The 20,637-nt window shown below is 41.1% G+C and overlaps 1 protein-coding gene across 1 annotated transcript in view; it reads right to left on the bottom strand.

Annotated features, from left to right (window-relative positions):
* NEK9 (NIMA related kinase 9) overlaps nucleotides 1-20,637 on the bottom strand; it is a 1,697,515-nt gene that overhangs the window by 1,079,813 nt on the left and 597,065 nt on the right. The window contains exon 10 of the mRNA XM_044073912.1: nucleotides 9,721-9,913. Within this exon, the coding sequence (XP_043929847.1) occupies nucleotides 9,721-9,913 (193 nt within the window). The remainder of the gene's footprint in view (nucleotides 1-9,720; nucleotides 9,914-20,637) is intronic.

A 20,637-nucleotide genomic window follows, 5' to 3' on the forward strand; every position in this document is an offset into this window, starting at 1 on the left:
GAAGAAACAGAAACCTGATCTGAAGATTCATAATCAGTGTCTTCCCTAGGCCTCTTTTCTGAAGGGGGATAGGTACACCTGATCAAGGTAATAAGGTCTTAGCCATTTTGATCATCTGTTTTTTAGGCATAGAGGCCTGTGCACATGGCTCATGCGTCGGTGTTTTAGTTTTAGAAGTTGTTTTTGTCTTTGATTTTACAGCTGTAGTCTGTTTGATATACAAATGTTGAGGTCTGAATACACTCTCAGAAGCCGGCGCCTGCTCAGCGGCTCGGGACCCATCCGAGGGAGACACATCCTTCGGTCCAATACCTTGAGTATCTTGCGGCATGCCGGACTTCACATGGGTGTCGGTACAGGCCTGCGACTAGAAGGTAGTGGGTATCAGGGGCTGTGAAAGCGCCTCACTGAGTACCAGCGAATCGGCGACTGGCTTAGGAGAAGCTTTGTCATCTGTTTTGGATCTCGACTGCCTTTCTCTGTCCTTTTCTATGTGTTTTTTATGTACTCCGGTAGTCGGATTGCTATCCGACGACATTTCTGGGTAGTTAAATCCATTTCCAAAATACTTTGATGCAAAAATATACCGACGCTTAATAGTGCGTTGGTTAAATCTAGCACAAAACCGACAGCTAGGCACGTTGTGATTAGGGCCTAGGCAAGGGATACAGTATAAATGGAAATCCTTATGAGGTATTTGCTTCCCACAAGTAATACAATTATTAACTTTTTCTGACATCGGAAAAAAGCAAGAAAAAAGTTTCCCCAACGGGGTACTTAGCTTTAGTGAAGACTTCGGTTCTGAAACTCAAACTCGAATATTTCAGTAGTCAGCCGACTGGCACTTGCGAAATGCTTCTGCTTCGGGCACCACGTGGCAAGAAAGACTAAAGAAAATGGCATCGGCCACATGTTTTATATACCCCTGACGACCTGATGTCATGGAAGAGAAGACAGCAACCGACGCAGGACCCAAGACTTTGGAATTCAGGTTGACTGAGGGCAACCTGCCAGCAGATTACCCTAAATGTAATGACTGCAACAGTGAAACACGAAGAACATCTGTTGAATTATCTCATTTTTTGGAAAACAAATGAGGAGCAATTAGCTGAATGCCAAGAAGATATCTGCATCTGTTCATGATGGTGGCAAATGAGATCTGAGGTAATCCAGGTCCCCAGAGCATGATGGAAGGAAAATTCTTAAGAGGCCCATTATTGGAGCACTAATGCAGTAGAGATGGATCTGACAAGCAGCTCGAGAACCCATTAATCGACTCGAACAGACTGAATGACTAGGATCTCCACATCTATATTAAGCCCTACATTTCTGAGGGTCTTTAGTAGTTTATCAAAATATATGCCAAATGACTGTGGATTTGAATGACAAGATCCCACTGCAGACAGAGGTGGTTGTCAGCGACCTTGGCACTTGGGTCAAAAACTCCATATCCTTTGATCACTGTGAAAAAATGGTAGTCATGAAATGATACTATACAGATCGACTCATTTCTAAAGGCATCTTATCCAGATCAAAAATTTCACACACACACACCCCCATTAGCTAGCTCCTAGCTCCTTGCCACAGTTACAGAGCAAGCCAGTCAATAACACACACATGCACGCATAAACATGTGTCGCACACACATTCATTTAACCATCCATGACGTCTCCCAGCCACTGCTGTTACCATCTTATCTATTTTGACATTATAAAATTTATTTCAAATTCATTTTTTTTATTTGACATTTGTTAACCAGGTTAGTCTGACTGGGGACAAAGACCCTTTTTCAGCAAAGACCTGAGGAGAAAAGCTCCAAAATATAGACAGTATAAACAATGCAAAATTGTATAAGCAATACAAAAGGGCTTAACAGTACATAACAATACATGAACAGAAGAAAAAAATAATTTGACATTGACTGCAGAGCATAATTATTAATAGAAGCATGGTAGATTTAAGCTATACCAGCAATAAAACAGACATAGATTTAAGCTATATCAGCAATGGAGCAGACCAGTCTGCTTGACATTGTTGATATTATATAACTTAAAAGATGTTGTTTGTACTGCATGTACTGAAACTTTTCTCTCCCCAAGCCTCTGCTGAAAAGGAGCCTCTGTGCCCAGCTGGACTTCCCCAGGCAACAAATGTAAAATAAAATAAGTAAATGAATGCCAGTACTTCCATATCGCTGACTGTGCCTACTGGCTGTCTACACCCTGGGGCAGTACTGTAAAAGTCACTGGAGGGACATATTTGTTCCCTAATGGTTATCCCCATCTCTGAAACAAACTGCCTTTACATGTTACATAAAGTGACACACCTTCATTTCTTTCAAAAGGAGCCTAGATGATTGAGTGCATCCACATATTCATCCCTTGACTGACATGGTTTCCCCTGCTGGGAGTCAGAGGTACAGCTTGAGGGTGGGTACTGGCAAAGTAGACATAATCTCTCAACTTACTTGTCACGTAACTCCTATGATCCTACCCTATAAACATGTTTATCAAAACTGTATCTCATCAATGCACTGTTGTTGGGGGGGGGGGGGGTAAAGTCAACCACACACCTCATGCGAGGGACTGCTACCCCTGCACTCCTTCCTCTTTACTATTATCAGCTAAGGAGTCACTGCAATAAATGAATAAGAAAAGGAATCTGCCATGCATTCAAAAGAATAAAGCCTGACTGAGACTGCCAGTTCACATAGCTGGTTATCAAATGACAGACCAACTCTCAGTTTCAGATAATCACTAAGAAATATAACAAATTAGGAGGGTTCATGCACGTGATGACTTGCATCTTTGAGTCTGAAAGCCCTATTTACTTCTCTAGTAACACAAGGGTATGATTCTTAACTGTGTGCACCATATTTTATTCTTCTAACTACAAACCAGAGGCTGAAAATGTATTTGTATTTCAGTCTGTACATATTAGACATTAAATGACTATGTGACCTCTCTCAAAATGTTAACTTGTTAGGCCAATATTTCAGTGACTGCATAGATCACACACCATGTAATCCTGATCCTATACTTCAAATATGTTTCAAACTTTAAATAAACAAAAAGTCCAACTACGAAGCTGCCACAGTACATGTTTCTCTGGGCAGAACTTCTACACCTTGTAACGACAGTCAGTAACGAAAATAAAACTTCAATATAAAAATAACTCAGGTTTATTAATATATTAGAGGTAAGCGCTTTCACTTGGGAGCTTCTTCAGACCTTGTAACAGCATTAAAACCACAGATAATATATATACAGCCAGATAACACAATTGAAGCTAATCAACTAATCAGATGTTCTTAAAGAAATATTACTGACATACACCTATAAATTAAAAATCTGAACATTCTTGATTAATGAATACAAACAAGGACAATACAAATACTGAAAGATTAAGTGCAATATATAATCCATGCTTAAATGCACACATCTTATACTAAAATCATGATAAAACATCGACTAAAGATCATTTTTGCAGCCTCCTTCTTTTTAAGACGGGCTTAATAGATGCCCTCTCATTTAAACCCCTACCCCTATCGGCTTTCAAAGTAATAATCCAACGGGTTTCCCTGTATTCAGTGTATGTCCTCACATCACCTTCCCTTATACTCATTCCTATTGCCTCAATAACCCTAAATCTAAAAAGTACAGTTTTGTACCTACCATAAATGTAGATGTCCGAACTGGATAGCATCTGCAGTCATAACAAGTGGGTTGTCCTGTCGTCAGGCAGCCCTTCAGTCGGCCGGATTTCAAAGTCCGGGTCCGGCTTCGGCTGATGTCGCACTTCACCCGACGTCATCTCTGTTGGTCCTCGGGTATAAAAGCATCAGCCGACGCCATTTTCCTCAGTGTTTCTTGCCCCAGATGCCAGTAGCCCTCTTGGAGGCTAAAATTTGGATAGATGCCAATGTTTCCAAAAAGATAGAGGTAAACACAAAAATAAGCATGTATGTACATATATACAAACAAATACACCATAAAAGACTCCCCCCCATCAGCTAGCTATTAGGAGGGTAAAATACCCTAGGAGTACCACAGAGGGGAAGGAGGGAGGGTAATCCTGACTGCAGATGCTATCCAGTTCGGACATCTACATTTATGGTAGGTACAAAACTGTACTATGTCCTTCATGGATGCATCTGCAGTCATAACAAGTGGGTAGAATACCATAGCCAACTAGGGAGGAGGATAAAACTAGATTATGGTGTGTTTAGGATCCCTTGCAGTACAGCAGTGGCAAACCCTGCTCGGGATCTGGAATATAGAGGTAAGTTATAATGCTTGGCAAATGTATGCACGGAGGTCCAAGTAGCCGCCTCAATAATGTCTTTGGTTGCCACTCCTCGTAAGAAGGCTGTGGTAGTGGCTGTTGCCCTTGTAGAATGAGGTCTTATGTTCTGTGGAATTGGTTTTCCATGGAAGGAGTAACAGAATCGTATGCAATTTCCTATCCATTTGGAGATTGTCTGTTTGGAAATAGCTTTTCCTTCCCTTCCTGTTGCATAGGCTACAAAAGTTGGTCAGTCTTTCTGCTGTTTTGTTCTGTCCAAGTAGTAGCGTAGCTGTCTATGCACATCCAAGGTATGCAGTATTCTTTCCCCTCTGTTTTGTGGGTTGGGAAAGAAGGTAGGTAGGTGGATTGCCTGGTTTAAAGACACTCTGGATACCACCTTAGGCATAAATGTAGGATTAGTCCTCATGGACACTCTATCTTGGTGGAAGATTAGGAAGGGTTGCACTGCCATTAAGGCCTGTAGCTCTGAAACCCTCCTTGCTGAAGTAATTGCCAGTAGGAAAGCAGTTTTCCATGACAGGTGCTGTAGGTCTGCTGTTGCTGCTGGTTCAAAGGGTGATAGTGTCAACTTTTCTAGCACAAAGTTTAAGTCCCAAGCTGGCAAAGGTGGTTTCCTTGGAGGTTTTACATTCTTGATTCCTCTGAGGAACTGCCTGAGCAAAGGGTGCGAAAAAACAGGTGGATCAAAGCTGTATTCTGCTGAAATAGCTGATGCATGTATCTTGATGGATGAGTAGGACAAGCCTGAATGAAGAAGTTCGGCCAGATACTCTAGAATGTTAGGCATATCTATGTTTGACACATCTTTTCCTCTTTCAGTACTCCAAATGACAAACCTTTTCCATTTTCCAGCATAGTTCCTTCTTGTTGAAGGTCTGCGTGCTTCCAGAATAATGTCTTTAACTCTTTGTGAAAGTTCTGGGTTGGCTGTTGCTATGTGATGTTCCATGCAGTCAGTTGCAACGTTTTTAGGTTTGGATGTATGATGCTGTAGTTGTTCTGAGTTAGCATCAAAGGCATCAGGGGTATTGGCCACATATTGTTCTGAGACATGCTCCTCAGCAGTGGGTACCAGTGTTGTCTTGGCCAGTTTGGAGCTATCAGGATTATCCTTGGGCGTTCTTCCTTGATTTTTAGTAATACTTTGTGTATCAAGGGAAGAGGTGGGAATGCATATGCTGTCAGGCCTTTCCAGCTGAAGGAGAGCGAATCCACTTTCCATGCCAGTGGGTGTAATGTCCTTGTGCAGAATTTTTTGAGCTGGTGATTGAGAGGTGATGCAAATAGATCTATCTGAGGCATTCCCCATTTCTTTGAGATGGTCTTGAAAATGTCCGGGTGCAGTTTCCATTCGTGGGCATCCGATGTAGTTCTGCTTAATATGTCTGCTAGAATGTTTTCTTTTCCCGGTACAAAAATTGCCTGTAACTGGATGTTGTAGCTGAGTGCCAGGTTCCACAGCTCCAAAGTCATTCTGCATAGGGGATATGAATGAGTGCCTCCCTGCTTGTTGATGTACCACATGACTGTGGTGTTGTCTGTCCTTATCATCAACTGGCCCTCTTTGAGAAATGGTCTGAACCTTTGGATTGCCAGTTTTACTGCCAGCATTTCTTTTAGGTTGATGTGCAGGTGAAGTTGATCCTGTGTCCACAATCCTTGCACGCATTTGTCCAGCATGTGGGCCCCCCATCCTAGGTCTGAAGCGTCTGTTGTGATGGTCTGGCTTGCTTGACATCTGCGAAAGGGTAGGCCTGGGTTTGTCTGGCATGCCTGAGCCCACCATAGGAACTCCTGTTTTAAGCATGGAATTAGAGGGATTTCTGTTTCTAGGCTGTGACTGTGTTGGGACCATAAATTCTTTAGGTACCACTGTAGTTTTCTCATATGTAGTCTGGCAAATGGGACCAGGATTATGCATGATGCCATGAAGCCCAAGGCCTGCAGTACTTTTCTTGCTGTTAACTTGTTCAGCTTTGTTAGTGCCAAGAAGTAAAGAGGGAGTTCTTTTGTTTTTCTGCAGTTAGGAATGCCATTTGTTTTACTGTGTCCAATTCAGCCCAAGAATGTCCTTGTTTGGGATGGTATCAGCCTTGACTTTTGTAGATTGACTGTGTATCCCAGTGCTTGTAGCAAGTAAATGACCCTTTGTAAATCTGTTGTCAGCTTGCTTTTGTTGTCCCCTTGTAGCAGGCAGTCGTCCAGGTATGGGTAAATTTGTATTCCCTGTAGTCTGCAATGGGCAATTACTGATGCCAGGCATTTTGTGAATACTCTGGGCAGTAGATAAGCCAAAGGGCAATGCTGAGAATTGATAGTGCTCTGATCCTGCAAGAAATCTGAGGTATCTTCTGCAGATTGGTCGAATGGGGACGTGCAGGTATGCCTCCTTGAGATCTAGAGTTACCAGCCAACACTCCTTGCCCAGCATGGGAAGAAGTTGCTGTAGGGTCAGCATTTTGAATTTTGGGACAATGATGTATGTATTTAAGGCGGACAGGTCGAGAATTGGTCTCCAACTTTTTTCCTTTCTTGGAACTAGGAATAGTCTTGAGTAGAACCCTTTCCTTGCTCTGCAGTTGGCACTTTTCCACAGCTCTCATGTTTGCTAACTGCATTATCTGTTGTAGAGCCTCTGTTTTTTGATTTGGAGGTAGATTTGGCATTCCTCTTTTGATTGGCAAAGTGTGGAAGTGGAACCGGTATCCTTGATCTATGGTTTGTAAAATCCACTTGTCTTTTGTAATATAGTGCCAGTTTTTTGAAAATAAGGTTAACTTTCTGCCTAGAGGAGCTGCTATTTGTTCCCTGGTAGGCGGATTTAGGATTAAGTCACTGTGGTTGTGTTGATGTAGTGGCAGTGGTTGTGTCTGTGCCTCTGTTGTTACCTTGCCACTGTCGTCCTCTGTAGGCACCTCCTCTGGATTGGTTTCTGCCTCTGGAACGTCTGTTTCTGCCCCTTTGAGATCTTGTGGAGTCAGGAAAGGACCAATTTTGGCAGGCCAGTTCCTGCTAAACCTTGGGGTTGAACCTGCAAGAAATCTTTAACCGTTTGAGCGGATTTTGCCTTTTCTTCCATTTTCTTCATAACCTGCTGGGCAGGTGTACCAAACAAACTTGTCTTATCCATAGGAGCATCTAGTAACTTTGCTTTAACATGATCCGGTAAAGCTTGCTCTTTTAGCCATGCATGCCTTCTTATCACTGTGCCAGTCATGGCTGATCTAAATGAAGCCTCCAGTGCATCATAGCCACATTTTAAGGAATGGTTACTAACCTGTTGTATGTTACTTACCATTTCTAATACATATTTCTTATCAAGAGATTCATCAGTGGTTAGCTTTTTAGTTAACTGATCAAGCATAAACTCTTGGTATTGTATCATGTGAAACTGACAGTTTAAAGCTCTAGCTGAGAGAGTAGCTGAAGTGTAGACCTTTTTGCCCCATCTGTCTAATGACCTTGCTTCCCTTTCAGAAGGAATAGGGTTTTTAGCTATGGTCGGCTACTGACTTGGGTCCCTGGGATATAGTTTCGGTGTCTGCAAGAGGGGCCTTGTAAAGGTGGTGATGAGTGTCTGGCACCCTGTAAAATCTGTCTGGTTTGGCAGGGGCTGGAGGTAAAGAATCTGGAGCGGAGCAGACATCATTGAAAGCATCATCCACCACAGAGAGAACAGGAGGTATAGCTAAGGGCCTGTGTTGTGGAAGGTGCAGAAAAGTCCTAAGTCTTTTCTGGAGTCTGAAAAATCCTGTTGCTGCCATTGGAACTGCTCTCGCATGGCATGTAAGGTTTCCCAAAGGAAAATTCTTCTGGTGGGGAAGCAGCTGGAATGGATTCTTCAGCATCAGAGTCTTCAAAATTAGAGAAAGGAGCCTCTGGCTGGTCAGATATGTCTGATTCATCGGCTGAATCATCAGATGACACTGGCTCAGGGGGCTCTGCCCTAGGTCTCTTCTCTGGGGGCTGAGAGGCCCTGTCTGGGTGAGATTGAGATCCTCTAATTAATGAAATTAAATCTTCTGCCAGAGTAAGCATTTGAGAACTAGAGGAGGGCCTGGTTGAAGGGGGTTTAACAGGCACTGGTTTAGTAGTCTTGGCTGCTTTAGCCCTGGCGAAGGCCTTAATGGACATGGCTGCTGGAGGCCTAGCAGCATCACGTGCTGGGGTAGAGACATCCAAGGGAATGGTGTCTGATAAGTCAGTGGCAACCACCGTAGTGGGTGTAATTTCAGAGGCCGATTCAAGAATGGTAGCAGGAACCTCAGTTGTAGAGATAGATTCAGCTGTACTTTGATCAGTTTTCTCGGTTTCGGCCAAAACCGAGACACTCGCGGTTTGCTTAACCATGGTCTCAGCCGAAACCGCGGACCGCGAGTGTCGGTCTTTATCTTTGCGTTTTTTGGCAGATTGGGTAGTCGGAGGATCCGACGGCATAATGTACGCAAAATCAGAACCGAAAAACTGTTCAGCAAACTCCGACCGACGCCTAAGCGTTCGTCGGTTGAAGGAAGCACAGGCCGAACAGGCTGCTACGTCGTGGGCTGGGCCTAAACAAGGCAGACAATAAGAGTGGAAATCTTTATGAGGTATTTGTTTCCCACAGGTTAAACAATTATTAACTTTTTCTGACATCGGCTGAGGCAAGAAAGAGTCCCCAACGGGGTACTTAGCTTTAGAAGTCTTCGAAGTAGTATTCGGTAGAAGTAATCTCTGGATCCGACCGACTGGCACTTGCAAACAGCTTCTGCTTCGGGCGCCACGCGGCAAGAAAGACTGAGGAAAATGGCGTCGGCTGATGCTTTTATACCAGAGGACCAACAGAGATGACGTCGGGTGAAGTGCGACATCAGCCGAAGCCGGACCCGGACTTTGGAATCCGGCCGACTGAAGGGCTGCCTGACGACAGGACAACCCACTTGTTATGACTGCAGATGCATCCATGAAGGACATGTATGAAGTGGCCCTTGGTCACTAACATGTTTAGAAAGTGCATTATTGATGAGATTTTTCTTTATATTATACAGATGTTCCCTAATTCTGTCGCGTAATACTCTATTGGTTTTTCCTACACATGGGCCACATCATATTTTTAGATTTTATTTCTTTAGTTCTGCCTAGAGAAACGTGTACTGTGGTAGCTCTGTAGTTGGACTTTTTGTTTATTTATTGGATCTTCATTTGCACTACGGTGCTTTTACTCCTAGGACTGCCGGCTGTTCTGTGCTTCATTATAATGTTTCAAACTTTGCTGCTTTTGATTTTTTTCTTGAGTCTTCTTTTACACTTCTCTTTGATGCTCAACAAACTTGCACTGATCAAGAACATACTGAATAAATAACCAGCTACTACAATATTTAGTAGTGATGCATTTCAGTGGCTTTCTTAATCCCATTAAAGTTTTTCACTTACGGCCCAAGTGTAGAGATCCTTCTCCACTGTTACAACAGCAAAGTGGGTATTTCCAGCGCAGACCTGCTGGCCACTACATCCTCCTTTAAAAATGTCTAGTTTCTGCGGTGTTGCTTTGCCACCTCCCCAGAAATATACCTCGCTGCAGCGGGATGTGACCACTGCTATGGGTGGCTCATTTGCAGTACTCATTCTGGAATAAACAAGAGAAAATCTCTTTCAGCCATACTGCATAGCAATCTTTTACAGGATTAGGTAGAAACTTCAGAAAATATTTATTTTGACATGCCAAACCTAAAACTTTTAGACAAAAAATGACAAGCAGATCTCTGCAGACAACAAATGCCAACAAATACAACAAAGTGTGTTAAAAAATATCTACGTATTTTCTTACAAGTTGTGTTTTTCTCCTAAAGTCATTTGCAAGTAGTTCCTGCAGCAAGGTGTACATTATGCCACCTTAAGTTACCATACATTTAAAAAATAAGATCCGTTAATGCTTTCATAAATATATTTTGAAATAATATTTCAGTTTGAAAAGAATGCCTACTTACAAAAGCAGCATAACCTACTGAGCTAAATCTCTAGGGAGAGTGTTATATACCATGTGAAAAGAGAATGTAAATATTTATCATACCACTTATGTGTAAGAAAGCCCTCTGGAATAGTGATCCTCTGGGACTTTCTGTACCGGTAGCTGCAGTTGGGCACAAATCTTACAATTTCAAAACTCCTGTATTGACAGTAGATATATTTCTTGTTGGTGATTGCCAAGATGCATCACGCCTCCTTCTCTGGCTGAAGTTAGTTGCACTAAGATTATTTTTACTCCTGCTTTATAATATATGTGAAATTACTGTCTCTCTTTTAACTTATTAACTTACTGATTAGACCTCTGGATACCTTGCTGAATTTAGCTATGTTCTGCTGACTGCAATTATCAAGTTCAAGCGATATTGCACTTTGTTGCTCTGGTACTGTTGCTCACTACTGACATCTTAGACAATACAGCAGTGCTGACAGTTACTTATAATGGTAAACAGAAACCAACCTAACTCATCTCAGTTGCTGACTGCACTTTCTGATCACTAATGTTGCATTTCTGCACTCTTACTGCATCCAAAACTACTGCTCTGACAGAAAATGAACTAAGCAGTAGTGGATCACCCAAATGATATACATATATATTTTTATGCTTACTTTACAGTTAATGTACTTGGAATTATTTATTTAAACTAACAGTTGCTACACCCAGACCAATTGGATTAGGCTATTGAGCATTACTGCTAGTGGAGTAGAAAACAAATAAGCTTGCTGGGTTAAAGCTGCTTTGTTTAAAACTGACATGTATCAATTACCTGCTTGCTCCTACATATTTCTATCAATTTTACATTTTTTATTTTGGTATTTACAGTAACCATTTGAAATGCCAGGCCTTGGACTGCAAAGTCCTGTAATGTGGAGAGTGAATGGTCAAAAATCCTGACTTACATGCACTAAGTCTGAGCTTGTCATTTCTCAAAATATTTACTTTTCTGCAAGGTATGTCGATGCTGTAGCTGGTATGTGGGACACATCAGAGAGTGCAGGGTAGGGCCTGCCCCACCTAAAAAGAAATAATTTAAAGGAAAAGAAAAATATTCAATATTCGATCTTCTCCTGTATTTTCAGTGTTTTTTTTTTGTTTGTTTTGCTTATCAGGACTTGGCAACGATAGCCCTGACATTTCAATAAAAAGCCTGATACTACATGTACCACTTAGTCATACCCCATATTATTACATTTTTCTAGTCCAATCCATTATCCCCCTCTTTCTTAAACTAAGAGTTAAGTTATTAGCTAATACCAATGATTTGTTGTCATCTGCAATGGTCATTATGCAAGCAATAATGCCCATGTGTGTTACTGTGTAAATAACACCTGCCCTGGGCTGTTATGAGGCCCTCTTCCGCACCAATGGATGGGTGTTATTTACACAGTAACACATAGCCTGTTGGGCATTATTGTGCTTAGAGAATGGGTTGTCTATAAGTTTTCTTACTTACTTTTTTTTTATTATTATATATTTTTACATATTTTGATGTAAAATTCCTCTGCCTAATGTTTCATGCTTGCTGTAGTGTTTGTACATGGTGTTGGAGGAATGTGTGGAAAATGTGAAATGTGTGGTTTGCTGCTAGTCACTGGGGACTGAAGTTACTAAATAATGACATACATTTGAGTTTCATACGTTATTTCCCTCAGAAAAATCATGCAAATGCAAATCCTGTTATTTAAGCAATTTTTAATTTTATAATAGCAATATTTAAAATCTGTTCCTAGTTTTCAGCCTTTGTTCCCATTTATTTTACGCTTTATCTAGATTTTTTTTTTGCTAAGAAGTCGAGATATGCAAACCTCTTTATTGCTGTTGCCAAGTCGTCACTCGATCTCACTCGCTCTCTCTCTCTCTCTCACACACACACACACACACACACACACACACACACACACACACACACACACACACACACACATTTGTGCTTCAGAAAATGGATCCTCACACAAACCCTATCATTACAGAAACTTTACTATTTTAGAAGTGCAATATTTAAAATGTGTCCCTATTTCAAGCCTTTGTTAGGCTTTATGACTATATTTTGAGCTAACAGGTTGAGAGGTAGGCAACCTCAACTGCTGCTGCTGCCAGTGCTTGTTCACTCTCACTCTTCACGCTCTCTCTCACAGTCACAAATACACTTCTGCTTTCATGTACGCAAACACACGCACACATATTTTTCTATGTTTCATTTACTTTTACACCCACTGAGCAGCAAAAGCTCTGCTTAGCAAGTGTAAAATAAAGTCTCAGTCGATCTCGCTCTCGCTGTCATGCACGCATACACTCACGCACACAGACACACACTTTCTTTAAATTTTCTTTTTTATGTCTGTGTATGTGAGTTTATGCGTGTATGAGTGAGAGCGAGATTGATCAAGACTATTTTACACTCGCTAAGCAATGTTGTTTAGTAAAAGTAAAAGTAAATGAAACATAAGGTGTGTGTGTGTGTGTGTGTGTGTGTTTCTGTCTGCATGCGTGTGTCTGCTTGCATGCATGAAAGCGGAAGTGTGCGAGTGTGAGAGATAGTGAAGAGTTAAAAAAAAAAAAAAAAAAAATTTAAAGAAAGTGCTTATGTCTGTGTGTGTATGCGTGTATGAGACTGTGATTGATTGAGAGGTTATTTTACACTCACTAAGGAGCGCTTTTGCTGTTTGGTGACTGTAAAAGTAAATGAAACTGTGTGTGTGTGTGTGTGTGTGTGTGTGTGTGTGTGTGTGTGTGTGTGTGTGTGTGTGTGTGTGTGTGTGTGTGTGTGTGTGTATGTGTATGTATCTGTTTCTGTCTGCATGTGTGAACACTTGCACACATGAAAGCAGAAGTGTGTGTGAGTGAGAGACAGAGTGAAGAGTAAAAAAAAAAAAATTTAAAGAAAGTGTGTTTACTCTTCAAACTCACACACACCCCCACCCCACACACTTCTGCTTTCATGCGCGCGCGCGCGCACACACACACACATAGACAGAAACATACACACAAACACTTTCTTAGGTTTCATTTACTTTTACACTCACTAAACAACAAAAGTGTGACTTAGCAAGTATAAAATAAAGTCTCGCTCTATCTTGCTCTTACTCTCATACAAGCGCACACAGACAAATTCACACTTTCCTTACATTTTCTTTCTTTTATTTCACACTCACTAAACAGCAAAATTGCTGTTTAGGGAGTGTAAAATAACAGTGGACATTAGGTTACTTTCAGTTCGAGCTTCAAGGAAGCTTGACATGTTGCTGTGAAGCATTGGACTCTTTTTCAGCAGGCATTACCTGTAGATTAACATCCTGCTCTCCAATCAGGGTACCCATGTGCAGGTCGCACATTTGCTAAGAATCTTAAGGCAGCTTTTACTCCTTCTGCAGCCCACCTGATAGCACTAGGTATTTTGAGGCAGTGTTGCAAATGCTTCATGCTTACTGACAAACCTTAATTGCTAGCTAACAGTGATTCAAAATGTGGTAAGTGTAGTTATTAACTGAACTTGTAGACCACCTTCTCACCTCAAACACATTCAATAAACACAACACATACATACACAGATACAGCACAAAGCACCTCCGCTAAACAAATTTATGCTGAGGTTATTAAGAGAACACTGCTGAAGCTTTCCCAGCCTAAGACTAGGAAACTTCAGCCATCACTTCACACAGCAACACACTCAGTTTCACTCTGCACAACCACAGTGAATACACATGCCTAAAAGTCATAAGGTGCAGACTCTAGGCTCTTAAGGTCCACTGAGACTGCATACACTCACCATGATGTTTTAATAATATGAGACTCTGCTATCAGACATACAAACACCAACCTAGATAACAGGAGACTGACAGCTGTTTTTCTGAAGATACACTCTAGGACCTTACATCCTGACAAATAAGATTATAAGCTGATAGTGCCCAGTGTGGGGAATGACCTTAGGCAATCCATCCAAAGAGAGACAAGAAAGTCACTTGTCCTGAGTGGTAATTTGCCATTACCCACAATGATGCTGAGATTTAAAGACTAGATAACACTTGTTTACATAGCTGATGTCATTAAAGGGAAATCCAGTACGTGCCAACTTGGGACAATATGGTTGGCAGGCCTTCATGCTTTGCCAAGGATGGTCTACACCTTTCCTGCCAAGGCATTTGCATTTAGCTAAAGCTTTACTTGACCCCATAGTGCCTTTTTTTAGTCCAAGTCCATCTGGTGGCTATTCAAATCTAGTAAATTCTAATATGGAACATATTAAACTGCTCTATTCATTGCCAGGACTCTAAACAAAAAAATAATGCCAAAACTTAAAGCTCTCTTGCAACTTGAATACATTCATATATATGCAGTTACAGAGACAAGGTTTCAAAACAATAGCACTTGCTCTGTTCCTGGATTTAATGTCCATCATGTCTTCAGACCTACTGGCAGTTGGGGAGGGGGGAGTATCAGTTTTTGCCAAAGATACCATTACCTCATCACCATTTCCTTCAGACACAAAATTTGAACTCCTGGATGTCCAAATTACCTTAAACAAGATTCTATCCTCACTTAAATAGTTTCGATAAGGCAATCCCTGTCCATTCCAAAAACAAATCTCTATGGTGGGATACCTATATACATAAATTAAATAAGAGAAAGAGTGAGACTAAAAATTGATTTAAAGTAATTTCTATCTACCTTAGGAACACACTTAAGCACATCATTCAAACAGCTCAATGGAACCATTAGGAAACTCAAGGTAGGTGGGTTCTCTAAAAAAAGGGAAGGAGCAAATTATACAAAACTAAATGGAATCTGTGTGAACAAAACAAGCAGAATAATGTTCAGTAGGAGGAGGAGGAGTGAAGTTTAAACAAAGGCAGGAATTGAATTTATGTAATGTTGACATAAATACTTCTTCTTTTGGCTTTTCCTGGTTAGGGGTCGCCACAGTGGAACTCCGGTCTGCTAATTATTGGCAGTAGATTTTTATGGCGCTGAGGTGCCAGCCCGATGCCCAACCATCAACGAAGGCACGCCCATGCACGCATGTCTTTCAAACGCCACTCGACCACGGGGAGGACATGCAGAATCCACACAGAAGGCACTCCAGCCAAGAATCGAACAGGAGAACCTCTTGCTGTGAGGCAACAACACTACCGCTGTACCATCGCAGCATACAATGTTGACATAAACACTAATTGTTTAAAAAAAAAAAGTGACATGCGTGAGTGAGTAAATATATGTTACATCAGATTCAGACAAGGTTCTGCAGTGGATAATTGCTGATAAGATTCCCATGCAGTGAAAAGTAACCCTCTGTGGGAAGACAAAAACCCATGGACTCGGACAGTAGAATCTTTTAGAGGCAATATGTTAGAAGACTCCTGGAATTCCTCCACAGAAAACTACTCTACCTACACTTCCATATGCAGTCTAGCCAAACAAGCCATGCGTAGGCAGAAAACCTCATCACAAACACAAATGAACATCTCTACAAAGAAAACCAAAAGACTTCTGGGAAAAAAGTTAACTTACTCACAGGACAGTCCTCTCCATGAGATTACAACTTCCTCTAAATTAATTTAATGTGGGCAAACTAAATCTCCTGCTCAGACTCTCACAAAGAATGCATCTCTCTTCCTCAAATTAGCAACCTTCCCCAACCACCATTATCCTTAGAAGGTCCATCCTACTTTAAATGGATAGCCACAAAACAAATATCATCACATGTAGACAACATTCCCTCAACACACACACCACCCACATCAAATAATATTCATCCGTTTTAACCATTACTACAAGGACGATTTAAGGCTTCCACTCACATAAATTACCTTTATTTATGCAAACTGTAATGCCAAACATTTGTAAATCTGCACTAATAAAAAAAAATCCCCATTTTATTCCTACCCACCACCCAAGGAAAAATTCTAGAAAAAACATCATATGCTCACTTGACAAAAGTACCTACTCTCATTTGAGCAACATGGTTTTTGGCCAGGGCAAAGTATTGACAGCCCTATGGACTATAAGAAGACATACTTCTCAACACAGACAAAGGCAACCTCTTAGGAGCTCTCTTCAAGGACCCTACCCAAGGCATCTGACCAAATCTCAACAACTCCCACTTAATTGATAAACTTTTAGAAATAGGCATCAGCTCAGATAATATCCCACTGTTCAAAGACTTCCTTACACACATGTTCGACAAAATAAAAACAGACATCAATCTTACACAATGCTTTTCTTCATACAAGAATGTCACAAGGCTCCACTGTTGACCCACTACTATTCTACATCTTTAAAAAATTACCATGACACTTCTGCTATATATCTTTGATCCTACATGCTGAAGACATGGTTGTTTACAGACCCGTCCCTGCCTCACTGTTATCCAATCACTTCTCCAATCAGGCCTTTACAAACTCCAGCAGTGGCTCATAAATCACAAATAACTACATAACCCCTGGGGGAAAAACATGCTTTTTGGAGCATCCCAAAAACTTCTGCATTCCTCAAATAAGTATATTGGACCTAAGTAACACCAGAATAGAATCCACACCCTCGTTCAAATATCTTAGTATTTTAATTAAACCAAACTCTCAATTTTCCCTTACACTATGAAAAAATGAGAAACAAAATTAACTTGTTTCTCTTCTATCCCAACAAAGTCTCACCCTATCTGAGCTCTTCAACAATGAAAGCAGTGGGAAAGGGCTCCTTCTTTCCCAACTTGAACCTGGCTTACCAACTATTGGTGCTGTTTCCAAAAAGAACTTACATTCTACAAACCATAGCCAACAAAATTGGCTGTTTCATTAATAACTCTTCTTGCACAGGGCATCACTGCCTACTCGATCAAAAGCCAAATGGCTCCCCATAAAACTTTATAAATGACTGTTATCTACAAATTATAGTCACTTCTTGCTGCAAAAGTAGTAGACAAAACTCATTACACCTCAAAAACCCTTCACAATCCATTCCCAACCTACAAAAGCCCACAGCCAACTTGCAACACACTAAATACTCTTTTTCCACACCAGCACCCATGATCCAGCAGAAACCAGTTTAAAAGGTCCATGTACAACAAATTCAAATGCACTTGTTTTGAAAAAAAAATACATATTGCTCTCTGCCCACAACTTCTAACTAACCATTTCATTCACTACCACTTGATATCCATATACAACTATAATAAAAGTTACTAACTTTGTTTTGAAAATGTAAACAAACTATGCACCACAAATATCTGCTGGATTACCCATCAACCTGCTTTCACACTTGGTAACATGCAAACTTTTTTGATAACCTATAGAACATTGTATTTGATAAACTCTTTAACACTATATAGATATTATTTATGGCTCTTCGAAATCCTTATATTTCATGTACAAACTCTGAGCTACTTCACTTAGGCTGCGTCGGAAAATGGTCAAGAGATGCTCAGTGCCCTACTCCAGTAAAGAAACATAAATAAAACATAAAATAAAATAATAAAACTTCCCCAGGCAATAAAGCTCAATGAACAAGTGAATAAGTGACCAGAATGCCACTCTACAAAATGTTCACAATGAAGACATTCCTAAAAGAAGTAACTGAAAGAAAGCTACAGCTCTATTGCAATGGTGCTTAAAACTCATTACATCCGAGTGACGCCTCCAGGTGCATCTGCAGTTACCTCCTACTGCTCCTATAGGCGTCAAATATTACTTGTTCATACTTGCTTTAATAATTCCAAAATCATGCTACATACAAGGTATCAGAATATTTTATCTTGAAGTATACATGATGGCAAACACAATTGTATTGATATCTCACCTCTGTCAATGAGTATTTGTTAGAAATGTAAGGTGATAACTTCATTTTTAAAGGCTCAGGCCACACCCACTAGGAGTTAAAGGTACACACTCAAAAGAGTCAGCTGTGTCCAGTGAATCTACTGCAAATGCCTAGCAGCAACTGTTCGTAACTAACAGCATGACTACACAAATGCTTATAACATGTACCCTTCAAACTTGTCAAGGTCAAAGCTCAAATAAAAACAATAATAAAAAAAAACTGTGGGAGAGGGGATGAAAGCTTCCCTCTGCATCTCTCACACCCCCTTACATTATCATTCTCACTTTAAGATTACTGCTCCTCAGAAAAAGAGTGATCACTGGCAGGCAAACAAAAACTTATTCTTTCTTTGGAAGGCTGCAAGATCAGACCAGCCATTATACACTACAGTTTGAGCATTACAATCTCGCTCCTATGAGAAATGAGGAACAGCACAAGAGCAAATGCCACCGTAAGTTATTATGATCTATCGAACTGTGAACCAAGTAACTGAATCTAAGAAGTTTTCAATGGGTAGAAAGATGACATGGCAAATGGAAATAAAGTTATCAATCAACCTGCACAGGGTTTGCTCTGGCACTGCAAACCCCAGTTTACCCAAAGTGACAGCCACAACAAACTTTCTGGTCTCTCCTTCCAATACATATACATCTTTCTCCATGTAATGCCTGAGCTGACAGCACACATCTGGATATGAAGGGCTCCATGTCTACTTTACTGTACCCCAGGAAAATAACAGGGCAGTGCACTGAGTGGCTGAATGGTGCTTCTGAACAGATTCTGGAAGGGCAGATATATTGGTCTTAAGAGTCACTCAATCACTTTGAATAATTAAGTTTAAGTCCTAAGAAAGAGAAGGAGCCTTCAAAAAGTGGAAAAGGTTGTAGTAGTCCCTTATGGAACATTTAACCAGACAGCACTGGACCAGAGCTCTGCCCTCCAAATGTCCTGTTCAGCAGAAGTGCCATCTATATTTACCATGACTACAGAAAAACTGAGACACAGTTTAAACATTTGATGATAGAGATGCACCAGAATGACTTGCAAACTAAACAGCTTAAGCAGTGCTGGGTATATGTGCAACCAGATGAAGAACAATTTCCACTTAGTGGAGAATATTTGATAAAGGAAAGCACATTTTGATAAAGTACAGTTGTGTACACTTACCATAAATGTAGATGTTCGAGTGTATTCACTGTTGCAGTCATCACATTTGGGCTATCTGCTTGCAATAGCCCTCAGTCGGCCTGATTAACAAAGTCTTGGGTCCTGCGTCGGTTGCTGTCTCATCTTCCATGACGTCAGGTAGTCCGGGGTATAAATCATGCAGCCAACACCATTACATCAGTTTTTTCTTGCCCCAGATGTCAGGTGCCCCCATAATGGGAAGCAATTATATATACATAAGGTTACACACCTCCAACAAAAAAGCAAATATACCAAAAAGCTTTAAATATAGTAAATAAGAATAGAGGTATAGCCAATAGAAGTCAGAGGGCTGGAGGGTGGGTAACTAGGACTACAACAGTGAATACACTTGAACATCTACCTTTATGGTAAGTGTACACAACTGTACTATGTTCTTCGTGTTTCACTGTTGCAGTCATGACATTTGGGTAGATTCCCAATGCTAAGGATGGGAGGAGGTAATTAGATAGCATTAGGACCAGCTATAAGGCCCTGCAAGACTGCAGTGGCAAAGCCAGCTCTGGATTTAGAGAAAATTGGCAAATGGTAATGCTTATTGAAGGTATGTACAGAACTCCAGGTAGCAGCTTCTAGGATGTCCCTGGTAGGGACACCGCCGAGAAAGGCTGTAGAGGTAGATGCAGCCCTGGTTCAATGTGGTCTAGTCCCCTGTGGGGTAGGTTTTCCATGGTGCTTATAGCAGAAATTAATGCAATGGCCTATCCATTTAGAAATGGTTTGCTTTGAAATGGCCTTCCCCACTGCCCCTGCAGCAAATGCAACCAGCAGTTGTTCAGATTTCCTGAGAGGTTTAGTCCTGTCCAAATAAAATCTAAGTTGTCTGTGCACATCTAAAGAGTGCAGTATTCACTCTGCTTTGTTCTGTGGATTAGAAAAGAAGGTTGGCAGATGAATGGATTGATTGAGGGCCACACTGGATACCACCTTGGGCATGGAGGGATTGGTCCTGAGGGACACCCTGTCTGCAAGGCCCCATTGACATGAGGGCCTGTAATTCAGACACCCTTCTTGCTGAAGTGATGGCAAAAAGGAAGGCTGTTTTCAAAGAAAGGAATTTCAACTCTGCATTTGCAGCTGGCTCAAAAGGAGGTAGAGTGATTTTTTCTGATACAAAGTTAAGGTCCCAGGCTGGAGTAGGGGCTCTCCTGGGTGGTCTTAAGTTTTTGGCCCCTCTGAGGAACTGTTTCAGCAGTGGATGAGAGAAGAAGGGTGGTTTTGTGTTGTAATGAGCTGAAATTGCTGAGGCATGAATTTTGATGGAGGAAAAGGAGAGGCCCTTGTGCAGCATCTCAGTTAAGTATTGAAGA

This window comes from Protopterus annectens, chromosome 6.part0, assembly GCF_019279795.1.
Source record: "Protopterus annectens isolate FY-2018-M chromosome 6.part0, PAN1.0, whole genome shotgun sequence".
Lineage (NCBI taxonomy): Eukaryota > Metazoa > Chordata > Ceratodontiformes > Protopteridae > Protopterus > Protopterus annectens.